General features: G+C 44.4%; 1 protein-coding gene across 1 annotated transcript in view; it reads left to right on the forward strand.

Annotated features, from left to right (window-relative positions):
* Positions 1-857: 857 nt before the first annotated feature.
* MED13L (mediator complex subunit 13L) overlaps positions 858-22122 on the forward strand; it is a 183161-nt gene continuing 161896 nt past the window's right edge. The window contains exons 1-2 of the mRNA XM_005147830.3: positions 858-954; positions 20407-20644. Coding sequence (XP_005147887.2) covers positions 883-954; positions 20407-20644 — 310 coding nt within the window. The 5' untranslated portion in view covers positions 858-882. The remainder of the gene's footprint in view (positions 955-20406; positions 20645-22122) is intronic.

The following is a 22122-nucleotide window of genomic DNA, read 5'->3' on the forward strand; positions in this document are numbered from 1 at the left end:
GCCCCCGCCCTCCGCCTCGCGTCACGTGGTGTGCCGGCGGCCAATGGCGAGGCGAGCTGCTGCTGGCGGCCGCCATTGCTGTCAGAGTGGAGAGAGGCAGAGGCGGGTGTGTGAGGAGCAGCGGGTGAGCGGGGCCGCGGGGCGGGCAGCGCCGGGCGCGGCGGGGCGAGGACGGGCACGGACACCGCTCCCTCCCTGGGCCGGGGCTGCCGCCCGCCGCCCGCAGCGCCGGGAGCCCCGCACGGAGCGTAAACAAGGCAGCGGCGGCGGCAGCAGCAGCAGCAGCGGCAGCAGCAGGAGGAGGAGGAAAACACCATCCACCCACAGCCAGCGGCGGCAGCAGCGAGGGGCGGCCGGGCAGGGAGGGGAGGGGACGGCCTCCGCCGGCACGCGAGACAGCGCCCCCCGCCCGCCGCCGCCGCCACTGCCCGGGGCCGGGACCCTCCCCCGCCCCGCCCGTGCCCCGCGGGAGGAGACCCTCCCCTCTCCTTCCCCTCCGCCGCAACGTGTGCCCTGGCCGGGGGGGGGCCAAACCTGGACGCGGAAGGAGGGCCCCAGGCCCCCCCCCCCCGCTCCGTTCTTCTTGCTGAGGCGGCCTGGAGGACCGGAGGAGGCTCGTTCTGAGCGTGCTGAGGGGCTCGGACCGAGACGCCGCCGCTCCCCGCTGGACCGGGCCCCGCGGCGTGAGGAGCCCCCCTCCCGCCGGGCGCCCTCTGCCGGCTGCGCCGCCCCGACCCGCGAGCCCGTACCGGGACCCGCACCCGGAGCGCGGCGGCCGCCCCGTCCGACGGAGGCCCCTTGGAGCGGCTGCGGCTGCTCCCCCCGCGCCGCGCCCGTCTGCCCAGACATGCCCCGCTTTGGCGGCCGGGCTCGCCGAGGATCATGACCGCAGCGGCCAACTGGGTGGCGAACGGGGCCAGCCTGGAGGACTGCCACTCCAACCTCTTCTCGCTGGTGAGTGCCTGGGGGGAGGCGGCTTTACCGGCTGCGTGCAGCTGCCGGGGGCTTTATAGCCGGGGCCCGCGGGGCTGCTCCTCCGCTGGCCCCTCCCCCGGCCCGGCTCCCCGTGTTTATTTTCCTCTTTAACGTGGTTCGCCGCCAGTGTGTGCGGGGCTTGGGCTGTTGCGTTCCTCTGAGCCGGGGATCGCCTCTGGCGTCCCCCCCGCTGGTGCTGCCTGCTCATCCGACTGTCTTCCCTAGTAAACAGCATTCTCCCCGCCTCCCCTGGCACTCCGTGCCCTGCCTGCTTTGTGCCTACCCGACTGCGGGGTTTTTCTCTCCTTCCACAATGACAAACGCCATTTCAGCAGCGGTAGACAGTCATGTAGTGTGATTGTCTGTCGGACTTGGGCTCGGGGCTCTCCTGCCTGCACGTCAGTCGTTGTTACAGCGTGGTCTCGGCATCGATTGTACTTGGGGGCGAGAGGTAAAAAAAAAAACTCAAAACCTTTTAATTTTTGATTCTCTGAAGAAATCAGTGGTTGGAAATGTAGTGTGATGCAGAGCTTGTTTGCATAGATGCTGTCTGCCCATCTTCCTGGTGACTGACAACTTCCTACGCGTATCTTGTGGTTTGATGTTGTGGAAAGTACGGTATCAGTTTTGGCTAGCTATGGAGTTGTGATTTCAAACAAGAAAACAACTTGTTTCTGTGTAAGGGCAGAGTCGTTGGGAGATACTTTGCTTCAGTTTACCTGACACATACAGGGACGTTATCCCTTCCAGCAGGGCAGCAGCTGTGTGAGGGAGAGGACAAGTTGATCATCAAGAGCCTTATAAGTGCTCTGTGTGCAGGGATAATGTTGGAGGGAAGGAGGGACTTTTGTGGGGCATGGAATGGTACAGGTAGATCAAAAACTTGTAGTGCAAGTTTGTGGATAGTGCATGCATAGATACCCCCACCTTGCATCAGAGCTCTGCCAGTTGGAGGTGGGTGCATGTGTTGTGTTTTTTGTAACAGAAAGAAGGAGATCTGTTTTTACAGGAGTTCAGAGGGAAAAAAAGGTACTTAGAACTTGACCGTTTGTATTTTTAATTGTTTTATGCTTTTTAAACCTTTATTGTTGTATGTTTGTTATTTTGCCCTTTTGTTTGGTGTATTTTTATTATATGTATGTTTGGGTTTTATTATACCTTTTAAGAATCTGGGGCAAGAGCTGTAGTCACTGTTAGATACTGGCCTGGAGATTCCTCCTCTTCCATTAGAATAAATGCAGTTCATATTTGACTGTTCATTGAACTGTTACATTAGATAAAGCTGTATCTGTGCTTTTCTGCCTGATAGCATTTTGTCATAATTAGAAGTTGATAGCAGTGCTGTTTGTATTGAGGTACAGGAGTTGTTACAGTGATTATGCTGCTCTTAGTAAGAGAAATAAAGCAGTAAGTGTGAGGGAGACAATTGTCTTTGGCTGTCAGAGCAAGGGAGTGAGTGGCTTGTCCTTTACAGGAAGGTTGTGAAGTCCCCATTTATTAATGCAGAATTGAGTGGTGTGTTCTGGAGAAGTGAAACTCTCCATGCAGTTGCATCTGCAAGTCTGTCACTGGTAAAAATACTTGATGGTGTGGAGTGAGCATAAATCATACAGTGAAGTTGTTTCATAGCTGTTGTGGTTAGAGCTTCTTGTTATTTGTTCCTACCTTACCGAACCAGGGAAGTGTTACATTGGAACTGGGTGTGTAATATCATTGAAATAGGTTTAGCAAAATTCTTTTGCAAGTGGGTTTAATAATGAGTTTAATGTGCAACCCTTTCATCTCCCATGTAATTTAGTGGGAGGAATCCATACCTGTAATGTGGTGCTGTGTATGAAACTGTCGTGTTTTGTTGTGTTTTGGCTCTACTTGCAAAAAAAAAAGGCAACAAAATAGTTTTTAAATACAACAGGTATGTAATTTATTAGGTGATTTATTTTAGATGATGTTAGTATTTGTGAGGATTTATGCTCCAGTGACACATATTGAGAAAGGAAATAGTGAATGGGAATATGTGGCTAGCACCACTGACCCTGTCACCTCACCTTGTCATATTCCTCTCAGGATTTATGAAGTATTAGGGGTACAGTAGTCTGGATTACTAATGAGAGAGGCTGGTGCTGATCATTTCCTTTCTCAGTGTAACAAAACCAAAACCTGCACAAACTGAATCAACTGTTGCAGGGAATTCACTCAGTCTTTGGAAGTGAGGTGGATCACGAAGCTTTTAAACTCTTCTGCTATTAGAAGTTGACAGTTTTTTAGTCACAGGCTTTGTTTTGGGTGGGAATTGCAGATGTTCTTGACTGGAGGGTTACTGTTCTGAAGTAGCTGTGATCCACTGTGATTCTGTTTGGCTTTGGTTAAATGGTGCTTCTCCTCACAGCCATTCGTTTTGTTCCACAAGGAACACTATCTCCTCACCCCGGAGAAGCAGAGCTCTGCCTGTTGTGTTACTGAATTCACGTTGGTTTAATAGTTCATGACTTGGAGCTTATTTTCCTGCTGACTGTAGGCAGTCTTTAGAGAGTTGTCAGGCGCCACTGTTGCCTCTGAATCCTTTTACAGAAAATACTTCCTAAAAGCATTTTAGCAACCGATACTCTCTTATCAGTGATGTCCAGAAAGTGTTCTTTGCCTTCCCCTCACCTGGAATACTTAGAGTTCAATCTAAAGTTAAGGTTTTAAAGTTAGCTTGAAATATCCAGATGCTTAATGGGATCTTGCTTCCATAGCTGTGTTTCATGGAGTGTCCTTCTGGACTTAGAGATGCAAAGGGCTGTTGCTTGTGTTGTGCATTGCTCAGAACTGCAGTGGGAAGCCAGTGCTGTTCCAGAAAATGGGGTACTGTCTGTGTGCTCTGTCAGGGGAAGCTGCCACAGGCAGCTCGTAATATAAAGCATCAGTAGGATGTTATCGGGGCTATTTAGGCATTAGGCAGGAGTTCTTCCCTGTGAGGGTGCTGAGGCGCTGGCACAGGGTGCCCAGAGAAGCTGTGGCTGCCCCATCCCTGGCAGTGTTCAAGGGCAGGTTGGACACAGGGGCTTGGAGCAGCTGCTCCAGTGGAAGATTCCCTGCCCGTGGCAGGGGTTGGAGCTGGGTCACCTTTAAGGTCCCTTCCAACAGAAACCAGGCTGGGATTCTGTGATTCTACTTTGCCTGTTTGTCATCAGAATACAGCTCAGTTACAAACTTGCTTCTCCTGGCATGCTCAGCAGGTAACAGGCTTGCTCATTAAAACCACACTTCTATCTGAAATGGCTACATTTCTAGCACAGCGGTAGAAGCAAGTGTATCCATCCTGACTCTGTCCTTCCAGTAGTCAAAATGTCTGCTGTGGCTTCTGAAAAACAATGTCTGTTGATCAAAACAGTATTTAATAAGCAATTGTGGAGGGGCAGTTTTATTTAAATACTAATTAAGAGTTGTCTAATAACTATTTAGAGACAAAATGTTCTGAGGCGATATGCTTTGTATTAAAACTTCAGGCCCAGCTGGCAAACAGTCTTCCAGTGAATAATCCTGCATCATAGAAGTAGCCTTACTGAAATTAATTGGACTTTTCCTGTGAGTAAGGGTTAATCATATGATGGTGAGGGCTTTGTGAAATGTGGAGAAGCTTCCTCCACTGTCTGGCTTAGCTGCTGTGGTGGGAGCAAGGGCACGAGGCAGTCTCTGAAATTGGGATGAAGTTGCGTAACATTTCATATGCTGGAGCTGGAAAAATGAGTACAGCAAAGGGTGTCAGGAATGACCTAAAATTTGGAGTAGCTTGCATGTGGTGAAAGATGAGATACTGTAGGAGTCTTCAGCCTGGGAAAGACATGATTGTGTTCTTGGAGAGTGAGACCTATTTATAGAGGTCTTTACAGAAACTGGTGTGGAAGGTGTCGTGAGAACTTGTTTGAATGTGTTCTTACAGAAACCTGCTGCCAGGAAGGTCTGGTTAGTAGAAGTTCTGTCTTTGTTCCAGTTCATGTCAAAGGCAAATTTACAAACTGTAAAGGTCACTGCTGCTGTTAGTTCTTTCTGTTCACAAACAGGAGCAGAAGTTGTTGCCTTCCGTCAGTGAGTTTTGTTGCTGTTTTCAGAATGAAGCTGAAAGGAGTCAAGGAGGTGTGAGATAGCAGTGGAATTATGTTCTTAAAAGGTTTTTCATGGCAGTATGGAGTGAAGAATGCAGAGGGTGCTGCTGAGGTACCCTTTGGTGTTGCATAATTGTCGGTCAGGGACTTGGTTGGGCAATCGACCATTTACTATCAAATCCTGGAGTAGTAGTAAATTAACCAGTAGTTGTTCTTGCTTGTTGTATTTTCATAAGTGCAGTGCTCTGAGCAGTAGCTGTCACTTTGGCATGCAGGATGTTACCTCACTACGTAGTGTAGATACCTTGCTTGTTTGGAATTTTATGTAGGTGTGAATTTACATGGATATGTGTATATATATGCAAAAATGGAATTAACCTCTCAAGTTTTCTAAAAGTATTTGATCCTTTAGTTATCTTTATCCTCAATTTTATTAGGTAACAAGATAGTAGTAGAAAAATGACATTAGAAAGCTTGCTCGCTTCCTGCTAATAAAAGGTTATTTCAGGTTTTAAATCACCTCACAGTAGGTTTTTATGATGTCTTGTTGGAGTATTTGACAGTTTAATGGCATCTGCTTGGGTGTGAGCCTGAAGAAAATAGACCCAGATATGCTGAGAGGCTGGGTTGGAGCGACACTCAGAGAGCAGGCCCAGCCTTGTGGTGCAGTTAGTGGATCTGTGCTGGGGAGCTGACCTTTCTGAGCCACACAGAGAAATGGGATGGGGGGAATGATGCTCCCAGGTCAGGACAGAGCATGCTGAACAATCCCAGGCTAGCCACTGGGAAACACTGGAGTGAGGTTTCCTTCAAATCCCAGTGATCTCAATGTACCCATGCACTGGGGCCATGTATAATCCTGGGTAAGTACATCTTAATCATAATTTCCACTTGCTGTAATACTATAAAAAATCTGCATAGTCTTTGTGCAGTGTTGACATCATAACCCCAGTTCTCAAACCCCCAGGTTGAATTCATTTTGACTTTCTCCCCGCTTCTGCGAGCACTTGTGAAATTCCTGTGAAAGAGCAAAGAAAGAACTCTTTAATCCCATATGTGGACCTTTTTTTCTGTTATTTTCCTTCTTGATAATGCAATTCTTCTGAGCCCCATTCCTTCTTTGCCTTTTATTTTTCACTCGGCACTGACTGTCAGCTGATTCCAGTATGCACCAGGATCATCAAATTAGAAAGCAGTATCTCTTGAGTTTTGTTTTCCTAGTTATTCCTTTGTTCCTGTGGAAGGTTACTGGTTGATGTCCACAGTCTTATTGTGTTGCTGTCCTGCAAACCCTTTTCCCAAAGTTGTTTGTGGGATCCTGCAGACAACCTACTAATACTGAGTAAATAACTGGTTGCTCTTCACAGACTGGTGTTGGGAAGGCTTACAAGTGTAGTTTGATGTCCTTTCAAGTCCATGTGTGTTCATTTAGTATTCTTTGTTCTGTAGGTGAGTAGTGTACTTTGTGTAGAGTATCACAGTGGGATTTGTGAGTTGTTGGTGCTGTGGTAGAACAAATCATATGGAAAAAACTACTCCTGTCTAGAAGCAAGCTCTGCTTAGTATTCACTTGCCAGTGGCAAAAGTGCACAAGTGTTCTCAACCCAAGGTCCCAAATCAAATCCAGAAGCTTTGTTTATATGGTGTAGGTATTTACACAAGGGCATCCTTCTTCCTCAGAACAAGGTTTTTATACCACTTTCATTTTAAACTCTTAAGCTCTGCTTTAAAAATAGATCCTTTTTCCCTGAGTTTCCTGACATCAACTAAATTCCAAAGAGAAACCAGATAATAAAAATATCTTCTGCTCTAACAGGCCTCAAAATCTTACTAACCCATTACTTTAGGTTCCCCTTGCACCTAGCAGTGAAGGGATACCACAGGGATAACAGGGCTGTGATACTCAGAGTGACAGCTTGCATCAGCTCCTGCTGGGGCTGCAGCTCCTCACAGGCGTTCGCATTAGTCTGAGCACTGTACTGTAAAATGATAATGACATCTGAACATAAACCCCTTGAATAGCAGACAGTAAGTTCAACTTTTCACTTTAGGAGGGTTCTTAGCATTTTACTTGATGCGATGATGCCTGGTTTCTGGGTTTTGGTATCTCACAAGTTTGAAAGGTTTGAGCAGTCTTTCCCTTTGCTTGTGCTGTGAATTTGGATTCATTTTGGTAAATCCTGCCTTTCCCTACTGCAGTCTGTTAGCAACTGTTAGTTCTCATTGAGTCATGTGTGGCTGAATTCACTTGCCTGAGCAGAATTGCAGTAGTGTGTATGGAGATGTGACTGGAACTTCTAGTGGCATTCCCTCTTTTGTTTCTTTGAGACAGGACATTTTATTGTGTGTTGCTGTTGGATAAGGTGCCCCTAGGCAATATTTCCATGTATTTGACTAACACAGATGAGCTCAAACATACACAAAGGCCTTGTCCCTGTACTAAGAAATGTGTTTAATCAGCTTAGGAAAGCGGAGAGAAATGGTGAGTCTTCTAAAAATCATTTTTAGCATGAGATATGACACATATTTCTGTATCACTTCTTATTAGGCACTTTGCTTTCTTTAGCCAGCGCTGCAGTGTAATGAACTACTCTTGTATATGAGAAGAAAACAGTAATTACAGAGGAAAAGGTGTGGGGTTTTTTCCTTCTTTCATTTTTATCCATGCCTTGATGCCCCCCAAAAGATTTACAAGCTCACATCTAAGCCTGGATCATGGAACTGACCTAGTGAAAAGCTTTTCCCTCCTTCTCTCTCCTTTGTCAGCTCTGTGTGCCCCTTATTCCTCTCTTTCCCCACCAAGTTTTGGCAGCAGCATGGATTGAAGCGAGATCAAAGTGGCTGTGTAACCACAATCCATGTCTCGGAGAAGGAAATTCAAAGCTTATTCAGTACAACTTTGATTCATCTTTTAGCTTTAAAGAGCTATGCTGTGGTCAGTGCTTTGTTGTTTCCTCCTCTTATAGCTCCATATTTGCCCATAAAATAAAGTATTTTGTGAGAACAGAGGGTTGAAAACCAAACTGTTCTGTACCTACTGACCAGGCAGAGGCAACCTTCTGCTTTTTGGTGCGGAAGCATTCATAGCTGACAGGTATGAGGCATGAGTTTCAAAGTGTGGTGGTTTGTTACAGTATAAAACTATTATGTATGTTCTTACTGGACTCTGGTTTACTGAAGTTTTCCCGTCTAGTCTAGAAACTAAACTTGAAAGTCTGCAGTCTCCTAGTGTCATGTTTTTGAGTCTCATTTCATGCATCTCACTTGCACATGGACAATAAGGAGGTCACTGGTGACATGCAATGTGGCTTCACTAAGGGCAAATTGTGCCTGAGAATTTGGTGGCCTACTGCAACAGGGCTATGGTCTTGGTGGATAAGGGAAGAGTGAGTGACTCATGTCATCTACCTGGGCTTCTACAAGGCATTTAACATGACATCTTTGTCTCTAAACTGGAGAGGCATGGATCTGATGGGTGGACCACTTAGATAAGGAATTGGCTGGGAGGTCACGCTCAAAGAGTTGTGGTCAGCATCTCCATGGAGATGGAGAGGCCACTGAGATCCTGCAAGGGCTGGAGCAGCTCTGCTCTGGAGCCAGGCTGAGAGAGCTGGGCTGGGGCAGCCTGGACAAGAGAAGGCTCCTGAAGGGGAGACCTGAGAGCAGCTCCAGTGCCTAAAGGGGCTGCAGGAAACCTGGAGAGGGGCTTGGGACAAGGGCCTGTAGGGACAGGCCAAGGGGAATGGCTTTAACCTGACAGAACAGGGGAGACTGAGATGAGCTCTTAGGCAGAAGCTGTTCCCTGTGAGGGTGCTGAGGCGCTGGCACAGGGTGCCCAGAGAAGCTGTGGCTGCCCCATCCCTGGCAGTGTTCAAGGCCAGGTTGGACACAGGGGCTTGGAGCAGCTGCTCCAGTGGAAGGTGTCCCTGCCCGTGGCAGGGGTTGGGACTGGAGGAGCTCTAAGGTCCCTTGCAGCCAAACCAGGCTGGGATTTTGCTTATGTCCACAATCTTGAACTTGTAGGTGTTCTGGGTGAGTTATAAAATTAATTCCAGGAACACCTTGTAGTGACCTTGTCAAATATTTTTATACAAAACTAATTCCTTTGCTGACAGGACAGGTTACTTGGTTAAATTACCTTTTTCTGACTTGGCTGGATACCTTTTTAGCCCAGTGTTTCTGGATATTTAATTGCATGTGTATTTTAATAACATTTTATCTTGCGTGCTCTGTGAATTTCCATAATTTCCTTCTGGCAGGAGCTGCTGGATTCTTCTTGCAGGAATTACTGTAAGAAAGCTGGCAGAGTGGATCTACATGACCAGTCATGTCGTGGATTTATTTACTACTTTCTACATTAAGGAAGATTCATACAAAAGAACCTTCGGGTGGTGGTTTCTGCAAGGGCTGAGGGATTTTGGCAGCCTGCCTGTGCAGTTTGAGCTGTATCGGATGTCAGTGGTCAAGACAATGTTGATGTTAAAGAGCTAGGGCTGGCCGATGGTTCTTGTGCACTGTGCCCACCTTCCTAGCTTGGAGTCGGGGATGTGGGCCAGGGCCGCTCTGGGCAGGCAGGGATGGACACGTGGAAAAGGACAGCGTGAGCCATCGCTGGTATTCGCTGAGCAGCTCTGCTTATGTGTGGTGTACAGAAACGTTCTAGTGCTGAGCTCTTCAATGGTTTTGTGTGGAAGGGAAGAAAAGAAACTGCATTCTTTAACTCAGTGTGCCAAAGTTTACTCTGCTCGGGTTGTTACTTCCTCCAGCCTGTGCTCTCCCCCCTCTTATTTTTCCTGCCCATATGTCAGATTGCTCGGTTTGGGAAACATCTGATAGTTCATTGTATGACTCTGATGTTTGACATTTCCTTCCTCCTTCAGTTCAAAAACATATAAAAGTGCTAAAGCTGGGCAAAGAGAGAAGTGCGTTGTTTACTGCAGGTTTATTTTCATGTGTTGGATTACTTTGCTGTAAGAGGGGATTTATTTTGCTTTTTCAGTTTGGAAAATGAGCAGTTAGTTCTGCTTCTGTCTTTCCCAAGGCCAATCGTAAACCTCATCATTCACCCTGCTTTAGAACAAGGGAGGGATTCTTTGGCTAGCAAGTTGCCCCCTTCTCCGATTCCTTTTGTGTGCTACCTGAAATTGCAGTGGTAGCTTTAATTTTATGATCTGTTCTCAACCAGCTACTCAGAAGTTAAAATATAAATGATTCCCTATTGTAAAGAATCTATCTGAAGTGTGATGGAATTCAGAGGTACGTTGAAGCATGCTCTGTGAAATAGTGTCCATAGCCTGACCTGCAGGGTAGCTCACTACCTAAACACAGGGTTTGGTAAAATGAAAGAAGGTCTTTAATTCCTTTTGTCATTGATCATGGGGATGGCAGCAAAGTCGGACAAGCAACCTGCTTTAGTGGAAGGTGTCCTTGCCTGTGCAGGGGGTTGGAACTGGATGAGCTTTAAGGTCCCTTCTAGTCAAACCATTGCTTCTGTTGTATACAGCTTACAGTGGTGTGCATTCATTTCTGACATAGGTAAATATCATTTGGTTTCTTCCCTATAAAAACACCCAGACCAAATCAAACCCTACCATGTCTTGTTTGTAAATGCTTTTGTCTGTCTTGCCTTTTATTGGGTGGGTATATTCTCCAAGTATATAGATAGCTCTGGTGTAGTAGCATCATCTGACACCTAGATTCCTATGTATTTGATACCTGTTTTGTTGCTGAGGTTGGCGTTTCCTTCTCCTTTTCTCCTGTTTGGTGGTGAGACTCTAGCATGACATCTTCCCATTTCATGTGTCTGTCCTCGTGCACAAGCCAGTAAGTACAAGTGTGTGACAGTGCCTGAGTGTGGGAGCTGTGCTCGCCTGCTTATCTTGGAGGATGCTGCTGCCATCTTCGGTCCTTACATTTGTCTTTTGAATATTTTAGACCCAAAAGCATCTTCTGAAGGAAAGACTGAGGCTTCCAGCCATGCTTATCATGTCACCCTTTTACATCTCTGTCTGATGAACTTGGTTACAGCCTTTGCAGTGGGAGAGAGCTGACAAGCCAGGTGTTTATTTGGAACCATGTACTGAGATTTGCTGAATCAGTGAAGGGACTGGAGGTTTGCTAACCCAAGCCATTCACTGAAGGTGGAAGACAGTGATGTAACTCAAAGGTCTTCTCTCAAATTCCTTCTTTCGTTCTTTTTATTTTGTTGTTGTTTTATAATGACTTCTTTTAAGAGTTCCTGGAGTTGGTTGCGAATTACTGTTATTGTTTCATAGATGGATGTTTGCTACTGACTCCAGGCCTGAGAGTTTAGAGGGTGGGTGTTCATTGATGCTGCTCCTCATGTGCTGAGAAAGATTTCCAAGATGCCAGTTTGATACCTAGATAAACAACATGGCATGGAACAGAAGTCCATCAGCGTGTCCTGTCTCCATCATGGCCAGTGATGGTTTGACCTGCTGCGTTTCCGGCAGCATCTTGTATTACATGGCATTTTTATACTTGGGCAGTCCCCTAGAGGCTTGCTATAGCCTCTTCTAGCAGTGCTGCAGTCTTCTGGGAGAAGAACCCAAAGAATCTATTGCAAAAGTGCACTCTTCACAGTAAACATTAGCAGTCACCTGGAGAAAGACACAGGAGTAGGTCAAAGACTTAGTCATTACTCCCTTGAGTAGTCTCCAAGGTATGCTGGGTTTGCTTGAGAGATATTTTGAACTATGTAGGTATTTAACACACAGATTTTAAACTAGTACCCAACTCTTTATCCTGATACAAGGAGTTCAGTTCTAATATTGGGTCTGCATCCTGCACATTTACTTCGATATCTGGAAGACCCACCAGCAGCTCTTCTCTAGAGACCCTCATAGTTGCCCTCTCTTAGACTAGACAGTTTTAATCCTTGAGCACATTTTGTCCTATGGGATATATATTTTTGGACCATTCATGTAATGTTTCGGTTTTCTCTCCTTTTTGATGGGGTGATGCAGGTGAATCCTGATCTCCTAATGATCACTGTGTCACCTTCTGTTTCTTTGGTATGAATTTGTAGCACTGGGTTTTGTTTTGCCAGCCTGTTCTTGCAGCAGACTCTAGGAAGACACAGTATGTCAGTGTGTGCTCCTTTTCCTTCCTTCTTTTTCCTTCCTTCCCCTGTGTTTCATTTTAGTCTTCTACTACTTAACCTTGAAATTGTGTTCATGTTGGGTTATATACCAGCATTTTGGGCCCTTTTATCAGATTACTCTTTCTTTTATGCTTGCCACTGAAAACTTCTTTGTTGGGAGCTGCTGCATCTGCCAGAACTGTTGGAATTCGAATGTTAATATTTGAGTCCTTTTATATCTTCTACTGGATGATGGTCCTTAGTTGCCACTTCAAATAGTCTTCTGAGACTAGTCTGACTTTTGTTTCTTTGAAAGAATCTATTTGTCTTCTTGGCTGCCTCCTTATCCACAAAGGTGGAATCACAGTGTTGCCTGGGAGAGTGGAAAAAGGAGCTCATTTCTGTCAGTACTATGTACTTTCTAGGCATAGCAGCTCATGCTATTAGTTTGTGGCTTTTAGTAATGGTGTATATGGACTTCTATTATTTTAGAAGGATCTTGTTTTTCTGGTCCTCACTACTATTATGTAGTGTCTCAGATGTTTCCAGGTACACAGGTCCATCAGAAAAGATACCTGATAATAGGGTTTTGGTTACAGCTGCATCATTCACTGGTACTCGGCAACGATAAAAGATGACAAACAAAAGCCCTGATGCTGTTGCTAGTCACAAGCAGCTCTGAAGTAGTAGCATTTAGATAATGTGTTCCAGGGGGTCTGAAGTGAGAAGGCAGCATGGTATGGAGGGAAGGGATCGATCCAGCAGAAAGCCAGTTTGACCTCATGTGCTGCATGCAGGGTGTGCTCAGTGCTGGATTTGTGAATAAATGAACCACAAGAATCACAGAAAAGGTTTTTTATTTTAATTCTTCATTTTTACAAGGTTGTTTGTGTCTGTCAGTACCCCTTTTTTTTTTCCCAGCCACTTGACTGTGTGCTTATCCAGGGAAAGGATTAAAGTCCAACATGTCATTCTGCTGTTCATCAGTTGCATATTAAGAAAAATGATGCTCAGCTCTGCTGGTCGTTCACCTCTGTGGGGCTCTAAGCATGACACAGTTTTTCTGTTGGCCACATGAGGCCCATTTCATTGTTTTTTCCATGCTTGAATTTGGAATATGAAGTTTGAAGAACTTTGTTAGTGCAGTCACTGTCTGCCAGTAGCTTGGCCTCAGCTTCACATCAATTTGAAGCTGAGCCACAGCTCTTGGTGCACGATAAGACCTCTTCTCCCTGCCATATGGTTCTTCCCTTCTTAAGGGAAGGGATAAGCCCTGAGGGAAGGGAACACAAACCATTCCCTGCTTATTTGAGATGGGCAGGATGAAGAGGGGAATGTTAATGTGTAGTTTTGTAGGTTATCTGATTGCAGCAGTCTGCACAGGGTTGAGATGGTTTAAAAAGATGGACCAAAAAACAACCCAAGAGAGTTACAGATGTGGGAACACAAGGTCAGAGAATGGCTGCTGCTTCAGCCCTACTGTAGGAAGTTGTGCTATCCAAATAGAAACCTTTATCAGGGTGTAGGAAAGGTATTTAGCTATGAAGAAAACTTCTTAGTTAAGCAGTCCCTTCTGTTCCTCTATGTGTTTCTTGCCTCTCTGTCAATTCACTTGATGGGACTTGGGCAGATGTTGCTAAATACTTAATTTTAGTGGGAGCAGGGAACAAGAGCTGTTGTAAGCTGTTTGCCTCCCCTATAAGCACATACTGTTACAGGGTATTTCTCAGTCCTCCTGTATTTGTCCTTTTGTCCTTCCCAGTGAGGTGTATCAAGATGACATAAATTTTATCTGGGATTTAAGTGGCTGGAGTGGAGTGTGAAATGCTGTTTTGTTGCTGTGTGAGGACGTTGTAGTGAAATGAAACACTGCAACCAAAACAGATGGTGCTAATCTTGAGTCTGTCTGCAAGATCTTATAGCATTTAATTAAAATGGTGGTGTAATTCCCATGACACCTTTAACTACAGTTTAAATTCTTGGACTATGAACTAAGAGCTTTCTTATGCAGATTTTTACTCATGTGAGTAGTCCTTAGTATGAGTCTCCAGTGGCTTCAGAATAGCTACTTACTTGAATGAAGCTCTCTTAGATGAGACTCTATTAAAACTAGAAAATATATGGCATTTACATTTCTGATGTTTGAATTTGAAGCATAAATTGCAGACTAAAGATAACTTGACAACTACAGCATCCTAGAGAGAAGCAAACACAAATCTACATTACAGAAATGGCTTAGACTGCTCCTGACTTCAGAGGCTGGTGAATACAGGTACCCTGGGCACCTTAACATCTTCCCATTGGTTTGAAGGGCATATGATGAAAACAGTTTTATACTCCCTTTAGTTAACTGAAGCTGGCTTGTGGAAGTATCTGACTTAAGTGATGAGATGTGGCTAGTTTCTTACATTACTTGCTTCTTTTCCTAAGGGAGTTTGAAAAGCTCACATCTGAAGCAGTGCACACACCTGAATTTGAGTAGCACCTTTTGGACAGTTGGGAAGTGTTTTTTATATCAGGTTTATGATTTGGCTTGTTTCTGACAGGAGAAGTGAGAAAGGTAACTTGACCTGATCAGTGCCATGCTGGAAGTCTTTGAGAAAGGCAGGGCTGGAGCTGAGGGCCTGTGTGATGGATATCTTGGTCTCTGCTCATGAGACCTGTCGAGCCTTTTCTGTCGACTTTTTGCCTCTTTTTCAAGTATATCCTTCCTCTCTTGGAAGTAATTCTCCACACTCTGGGGCCTTGTTCTGTCTTAGCTTTTCTCACTTTCCTGTACTGCATGAAGCAGGAAAAATAACATGAGATGATATGATCTGAGCCATTCTTTTACATATAGAGAAGTAAAATAATAAATAGCTGCACTTGACACTTGGTGTGGCCAAATAATCTCCTCAAACTGCTGATGTCCTGCCTTTTTCTGGTTCTGCTGTGTCTGTATTCTTGTTTAATCCCTGCAAGGGAGCTTTGTGTATTAAAATGGGTTGAATTACTCAAGTTTTCTGGAGAAGTTAATTTACAATTGCCCAGTTCATTTCCTATACAACATATATATTCCAAAACCATTTGGTGGAGATGAGGAAAAGCTAAAAGAGGAGGTGGAAGATGTGTTTTGTTTGTGTTCCATCTGTGAGGACTGCAGATGAGGAAGATGGTCACAGTGGCTACACAGCACTAATTATATCTTCAGGCTTGCTGGGTTCATGCCAGAATCAAGTTGTGCGGTGTGAAGTGTTGCTGGGGAATTGTGATTTTTAGCATCCTAAACTCTGCCAAGTTGAATGGAGTGCTGTGAGGTCAGCATAAGACCCTTTCTGCCTGTCTAATACTCTGTTTTAAGCCTGAGGAGGGTGAAAGAATCAGAGCTTATAGTGTTTTCTCTCCTAGGAATTCACAGTTCTGGATGTTGTCCTGAAGTTAAACTGGTTACAGCCCTCAGCTATTGCGGCTACATGTGAAGGTGTCTGTATTTAGGGCAGCAGATTAATGGTTGTAAAAGAAAGTGCTAATTTGCTTTCTCTGTCTCTTCTTGCATGTGTGCATTGGTTTGAATGCTCATAGTTTGTTTCTCTGCAGAGTGTAATTGTGTTAAGACCCAGGAGAAGAGAACCCTGTGTTAGAGCTCCTTCTTGAAGGGCTGTGTATGACATTCTGTGGCCATGTTTTTGAATGGAAGCATTGGCCTGGGGATGTTTTCCCACTGATGACTATTTCTTAGGTGTGTTTTGGATGGTTTTGGACGCCTACATGGAATTTTGGCTTTGAATGTACTCTTGTACTCTGATGCCTGCTTTTGGATACATCAGAAATGGATCTTAATGTGTCCTGGGAATTTTACTATCTAAAGTTGAATGTTAGTAAAGATTTTGGGTATTACTGTTAGCCACAGAGATCTGATTTCTCTGTTTCCTTTCAGGCTTGGTCCAGTGCATTTAGAACAGGCAACGTACAAACAGTTTATTCTGTGCTCCAATTGCAGTTAACTGGATTTAGAAAAAAGTACTTTTAGAAAGTCCCTCTTATATGGAAAGTTGAACTCTTCACAGCATAGTCCTCCAAAACATATGTTTCCTATAAACCAAAGCAAGAATCTTTTGCTTAATCACAGAATCATTGAATCATAGTATAGTTTGGGTTGGAAGGGACCTTAAAGCTCATCCAGTTCCAAGCCCCGTCCAACCTGGCCTCAAATGTAGACAGGGATGGGATGGCCATGGCTTCTCTGGGCATTCTGTTTGAGGATGTCAGCACTCACAGTGTTAATGTAGGGTTTACTATTGTTGTTTAATCATAAGTGTTTGTAAATTCCTTTTTTTTTTGTCAGGCTTTTTGGTGTTAAGAAATTGTAGCAACCACAATAAGCCAAGACTATGCATATGGGAAAAGATGCAAGGGACACAGTAGATTACATCACCTGGCAAGAGGATTGCTTTGTTCTGCATTCATTTCTAAGCAGTTGTGAGTAAGCCAGCCTGTTTGTGGTGTTGTCCTGGGATTGGCAATGCTGGTTTCTATCTCGGTGAGCATTTCAGGCTGCTTTAAAACCAGTAGCCTTACCAAAAGGAGCAGCTCTGCCCTCCCTGACCTGCTTTGTTGTTCTGTCTTACTGGTGCAAGCATCTCTGTGGCTGTTTAATGAATGAGGTTTGGGGACTGATGTGAGAAGGGGAAATAAACCTGTTTTATATTAGCCTTCTGATGTCCAGTCAGTTAATCTCAGTCTGAATCTGTACAAGCAGCAGCACTCCTGCTGAGTGGGAGCGCTGGTTATGGCAGGAGTGAGTGATGGAGGGAAGGCAGGCCAGTCCAGGACTACTGTTGGCACGAGTGCTTGCCTGAGTTGGTTCGAAGTGTACATAGTGTACACTAACAACAGTCTCTGTGTGCAGTTTAATGTTCTGTTTTATCTGATGGGAGCTGTCACTGAAAGGCAAGATCCCACTCACTGCTCCGAGCTGTGTGTTCTCTCTCCAGCTCTTCTGCCTGCAGTGGTGAGTATGTGGCTGCAGGGGAAGCTGTCAGTGGGTTGATGATAAACACTTTCCTTTTTGTTTCTCATCTTTAACTTGGTGAACTGATTGATTCACCTGATGATAGCCTGATCGCTAGATGTGATGTTGGACTGGGAGATGGGAATGCATGGCTGGGGATGTGGAAGAGGCTCCTGTTCTGGTAGCAGCTTGTGTTCACTGCTGATTGAGCATAAATGAAACTGATTTTTAGGTCTTCAGTGCAGTCAGCAGAATCATAGGCTGTGGCTGTCTTGCCTGTAAAAACCCTGCTTTAGATTAAGACCTTTGAAAACTACTGATGGTTGTTTAAATAAATGGATTTAAAAATAATCCATGTGGATGTGGATAGTTTCCTTATAGTGTTAAATACTTTACATGAAGCATCTGTAGAGGCCTAGAATATACGTAAGTGTTCCTGATGCACTCATGTGTACTAATTCTGGACTCAGATTTTCTGAATTCAGTTTCAACATGAGGACTACATTGAGAAGTTCTAAGGGATTAGTATTGTTGCTTATCTATTAAATGTTTAAGCAGAAGCAGATGTAGAATCCCAGACTGGTTTGGGTTGGAAGGGCCCTTAAAGCTCATGCAGTTCCAACCCCTGCCATGGGCAGACACCTTCCACTAGAGCAGCTTGCTCCGTGCCCTGTCCAACCTGGCCTTGAATACTGCCAGGGATAGGGCATACTCCAACAAATGCACTGAGCCATATCTCTGCACCTTTGACTGGGAAATGATGTGAGAGGTCTAATTTTATCATGCTACTAAGTCCAAAATCCCCAGCACTTGTCTCACCTTTGTGTTGGGAGTCACTTTCTGGATGGGTGATCTGGACTGGTGATCCAGGTTAGCTCTGGTAGTTTGTCATTCCTCACAGACTGGAATTAGACACCCTAGAAGTTCATTAGTATAGAATTAAATTGGATGCATCTCTGATGATTTCCCTGTGCTTTTCTTGCCTATATTTCATCCATCATATGGATGGGCTATTACGGGTTGATACCTCAGAGCTGCCAGAAAGCTGCAAGAGCTTGTTTGCTGTTTGAGGCAGCTGATCTCTAGTTGTTGCTGTGTTCATCAAGTTGAGTAACCCTTTTTGTTCCACTGGGTTTTTTGGTTTTGTCTTTGTCATGCTCCTGTCCCACATGGAGACTTACCAGATGTTCCTAGTTGATTATGACATAAACATGTAACATGATTTTATTCCTAGGTTGCCTGTGCTGGCACTGATCTCTGGTGTTTCATTATTTTATCTCAAACTCTGCACGCTCCTTTCCCAAGCTATAGATACAGAAGCCTGTAGAACAGATGTACATGTTTTGAAGGAGCATGTGTAAGTACTTTCTCCTAGAGTATGATGTGCTGTGTGAGGTATTCCAGCAGCCTGCAGCAGCCTTTCCCTGTAGAGCTCAACTACTGTATTCCTGTGTGCCCAGTGAGGCCTCTTCAGAGGTCAGTTAAATAGGGAATCTGGATAATCAGTATTTGGTGAAATAGTCCTTGAGGTATGGGCACAGGAACATTAGTCATGGCCAGAACTCTGCTGTGCTGGGCAATCTGCTGGCCAAGAGAGAGGCAGAGTGAGGTGAAACTGTTTTAGGGGATACATTTATAAGAACAAACAAATACAGGTGTATTCTGCATGTGCTGTTGGTGTGTTGAACGTCACCTTTAGCTCCTCAGCAGTGAAGCAGGTAGCTCTTGAACAGGTAACAGCCTACTGCCAGTTACTGTAGTGAAGGCAAGTAGACTGTAGAGTTTAAACTTCTAAATTAATCAAGTTAGCAGACTTGAAAAGGGAGCTCCTTCTGTATGTGACACATAGGGTGTGTTTTGGAAAAGCAGTGACAGCCAGTAGGTTAAATGTCCTTGTGCAGATGATGCAAATGGGAGGAATCCGTGATGCTAGTCTCTTACTTTCTTTAGGAGTAAACATGCACTCTTTCTTGGTGGTACTTGGTGATTTTTCATGTTGTTGCTGTGGACCAGCTGGCTTTTCCTGCTGGCTTTTCTGCTTTAGAGCTGAGCACACTGGCTATTGCTGAGCAGCAAAGTGAGGGTGTGAATACTGCAAATGAAGCAGTAGAGGGAATAACAGGAGTGAGAACATAGTAACAAGGGTTAGAAACCAGAACACAAGCCCAGTGTGTACAAGGACTATAGACATACTGCTTTCTGTATCTGGTAATGATACTTATGCTAGCTAGACTAAAAGTCACATGGGTCTTCCCCCTTTTCTCTTGGGTAGGCTCTGAGAGCTGGTGGACGGATGATGAGGGTGAATTGGGAGTGGAGGTAAAGCTGGAGGTGAAACCAGGCAGGGGATATGAAGAGGGGGGCAAGGAAGAGAGTGATGGGCTGGTAATGGAAGTCGATGAAAAGGCAGAGACAGGGCATCACGGAGAAGAAGGGAAACGGGATGTGACAGCTGTGAGTATCTGCCATTTAAGGTGAAAAGCAACAAAATAAATTGGAACCATTGCTGACCTGGCTGTAGCTGCAGCTCTTTCATGGGTTCAGTACTTCATCAGCTTCTTCCTGACAATTCCTTGGTTCCACTGCACCTACACTCCTTCAGGTTTTGCAGCCTGGGTAGAAGAAAATCTTTCCCAAATATCTGAGTAGCCATTTTCCTGTTCCCATTCCCATTCCAGAGTTCTGTCTGCTTGAGACAGGAAACAGCAATGTTCCTTATTCTGCTTTAGTTCATTCGTGTAAAATAAAAAGTATGTCTGGTAAACCTAACAGGACAATGTGGAACTGGATTTCACCATTTGCACTAAGTCACTTGTTTTCTTACGTCCCAGAGTACTGTTTGTGACATTCAATTGGTCAGCTTTTAGCCTGATGCTGCACTCATCTGATCACCAAACAGCATGTAGGGAATGGGCCTTACTCCCTCTCTCTGTTGGCTTGTTTGTGTTGTTCCTTCTAATTTATAAGATTCCAATAAGATTACAGTAAGATCAGAAATGATTGAATCTGCTGGAAGTGAGTCAAACTGGGGTAAAATATCTAAATGCGTGGGTAAGGCAGGTTTGTTCTAACATTTTTGTTCCTTGGGGGTGGGGGGAAGAGGAAAATATGGGAATAGGAGTACTTGGGAACTGCAAGAATAGGGAAAAAGAGTAACTTTGGCTGCTTAGAGCTCAATTCTAGGAATTAAACAATGAAAATGAAACAAATCTGTACAATGAATACAACTCAAGGTGCTTTTTTTCTCCCCACAGGCTGAACTCACAGGCATCAAATGGCGTAGGTACAACTTCGAAGGTCATGGGGACTGTGGCCCTATCATTTCAGCCCCAGCACAGGATGATCCAATTCTGCTCAGCTTCATCCGCTGCTTGCAGGCCAACTTGCTCTGTGTGTGGCGCCGGGACGTCAAACCGGATTGTAAGGAGCTATGGATATTCTGGTGGGGAGATGAACCCAACCTTGTGGATGTGATACATCGTGAACTGCACAGTAAGTTACTGTCTTTGTTTCTTGATTTATTCGTATTTTTGTCCATTGAAGAAGGAACTTTGTCATTAAAGGCTGTAACTTGCTACCATGTGTGATTTTGTCAGTTTCTGTTTTAAGACCTAAAGGGGAAAAAAAAAACAGGTTGTAAATTGACTTTTCTGTTGCAAATGATCTGCAGATAAAGTGCAAGATGAAATGTGAAATGAACTTAGAGCTATACCTGGTATCATGACTTAGGTTTTTGTGGAGTCTCAGATGTGCTGTAAAAATCAGAGTAAATTCTAGTTCAAAGGATGATAATAATCAATGAATTCTAGCATAAGGTAGTAGTTGATGGGATAAAACCACTTTGCTGTGGAGTCATATGAATTCCGTGGCACCACAGGTACATCTGCAAGGCTGGAACTTGCCATGCTGGTGTTGCTACGGGATTTGACTGTAAATTCAGGCAAGTTGCAACAACTGAATGTAATAAAAGAAAGGAAGGAAGTGGAAGGTGGTACAAAGGTGTGGCAATGATAAGTTCATGTGATTCCAAGTTTTACACAACTTGGATGTCCTTGGTGTTTCCAGAGTATGTAGCCTTGGAATGATACAAAACTGTGTTGTGATCCTTTTTGGATTTGACTATGTCCATTATATATAAACATATTTTCACTGGTGTATTTTTTGCTGGGAGTAGACTATTTGTTTGTAGTGTTGCTGTATTAAACTGCATTAATTTTATCCTGTTTTACCTTTAGTATCTTGAGTAAAAGCAACTACAATTTGCTGATCTCGGAGTAACAATAATAGTAACTAATCCCCCCCCATCCAAATCAGTAATAAGGATCAGTTCCTTGGGGTTTGCAATCAGTTTTCATCCTGGTAGTCTTTAGACTTACTGGCTACTTGTGATAAATGTGCATTCCAGTTCAAAGATATAGGATACTGTATTTGTCAGATGTGCTTTAGCTGTCCTTTACCTTCCCACCTCTACCCCACACAGTTTTGCTCCTGGGTTACGGTGTGTTCATTTGCTTGGTTGTTATTCTGTTCTGACCACCTACAGACTTCATACTTCATGAATAGCAGATTGTTTATTAGGTAATGCACCCTGTGAAATCACAGATCTGCAACACTGTGTATCTTGAGGCGTATTTCATGCAGGTAGCTGTGTGATCATGTATAATTAAAGAGATGGCTCAGAAGTGCTGCACCAAACCATTCCACTAACATCCATTTTTTATGAGGCACCTGTTTTGAATGAAGGCATGGGTAATATTTCCACTTACCCAGCAAAGCTTTAATAACATGTGCTTTTCTCTTTGTGAGAGTTTATTTAATATTTCAAATGCAGTATATGGGACTTAAGTGTCTTTTTATTTGAGGGGAGTTGCAGGTGCTAGCTGTTTTCGGTTGGAAATTGATACAGCTTGTTTATATCTAATGTCTTGGTTACAACAATATGATGCTACTTCCAGTGGTAATGGTAAGGT

Source organism: Melopsittacus undulatus, chromosome 12 (genome assembly GCF_012275295.1).
Source record: "Melopsittacus undulatus isolate bMelUnd1 chromosome 12, bMelUnd1.mat.Z, whole genome shotgun sequence".
NCBI classification, from domain to species: Eukaryota; Metazoa; Chordata; class Aves; order Psittaciformes; family Psittaculidae; genus Melopsittacus; species Melopsittacus undulatus.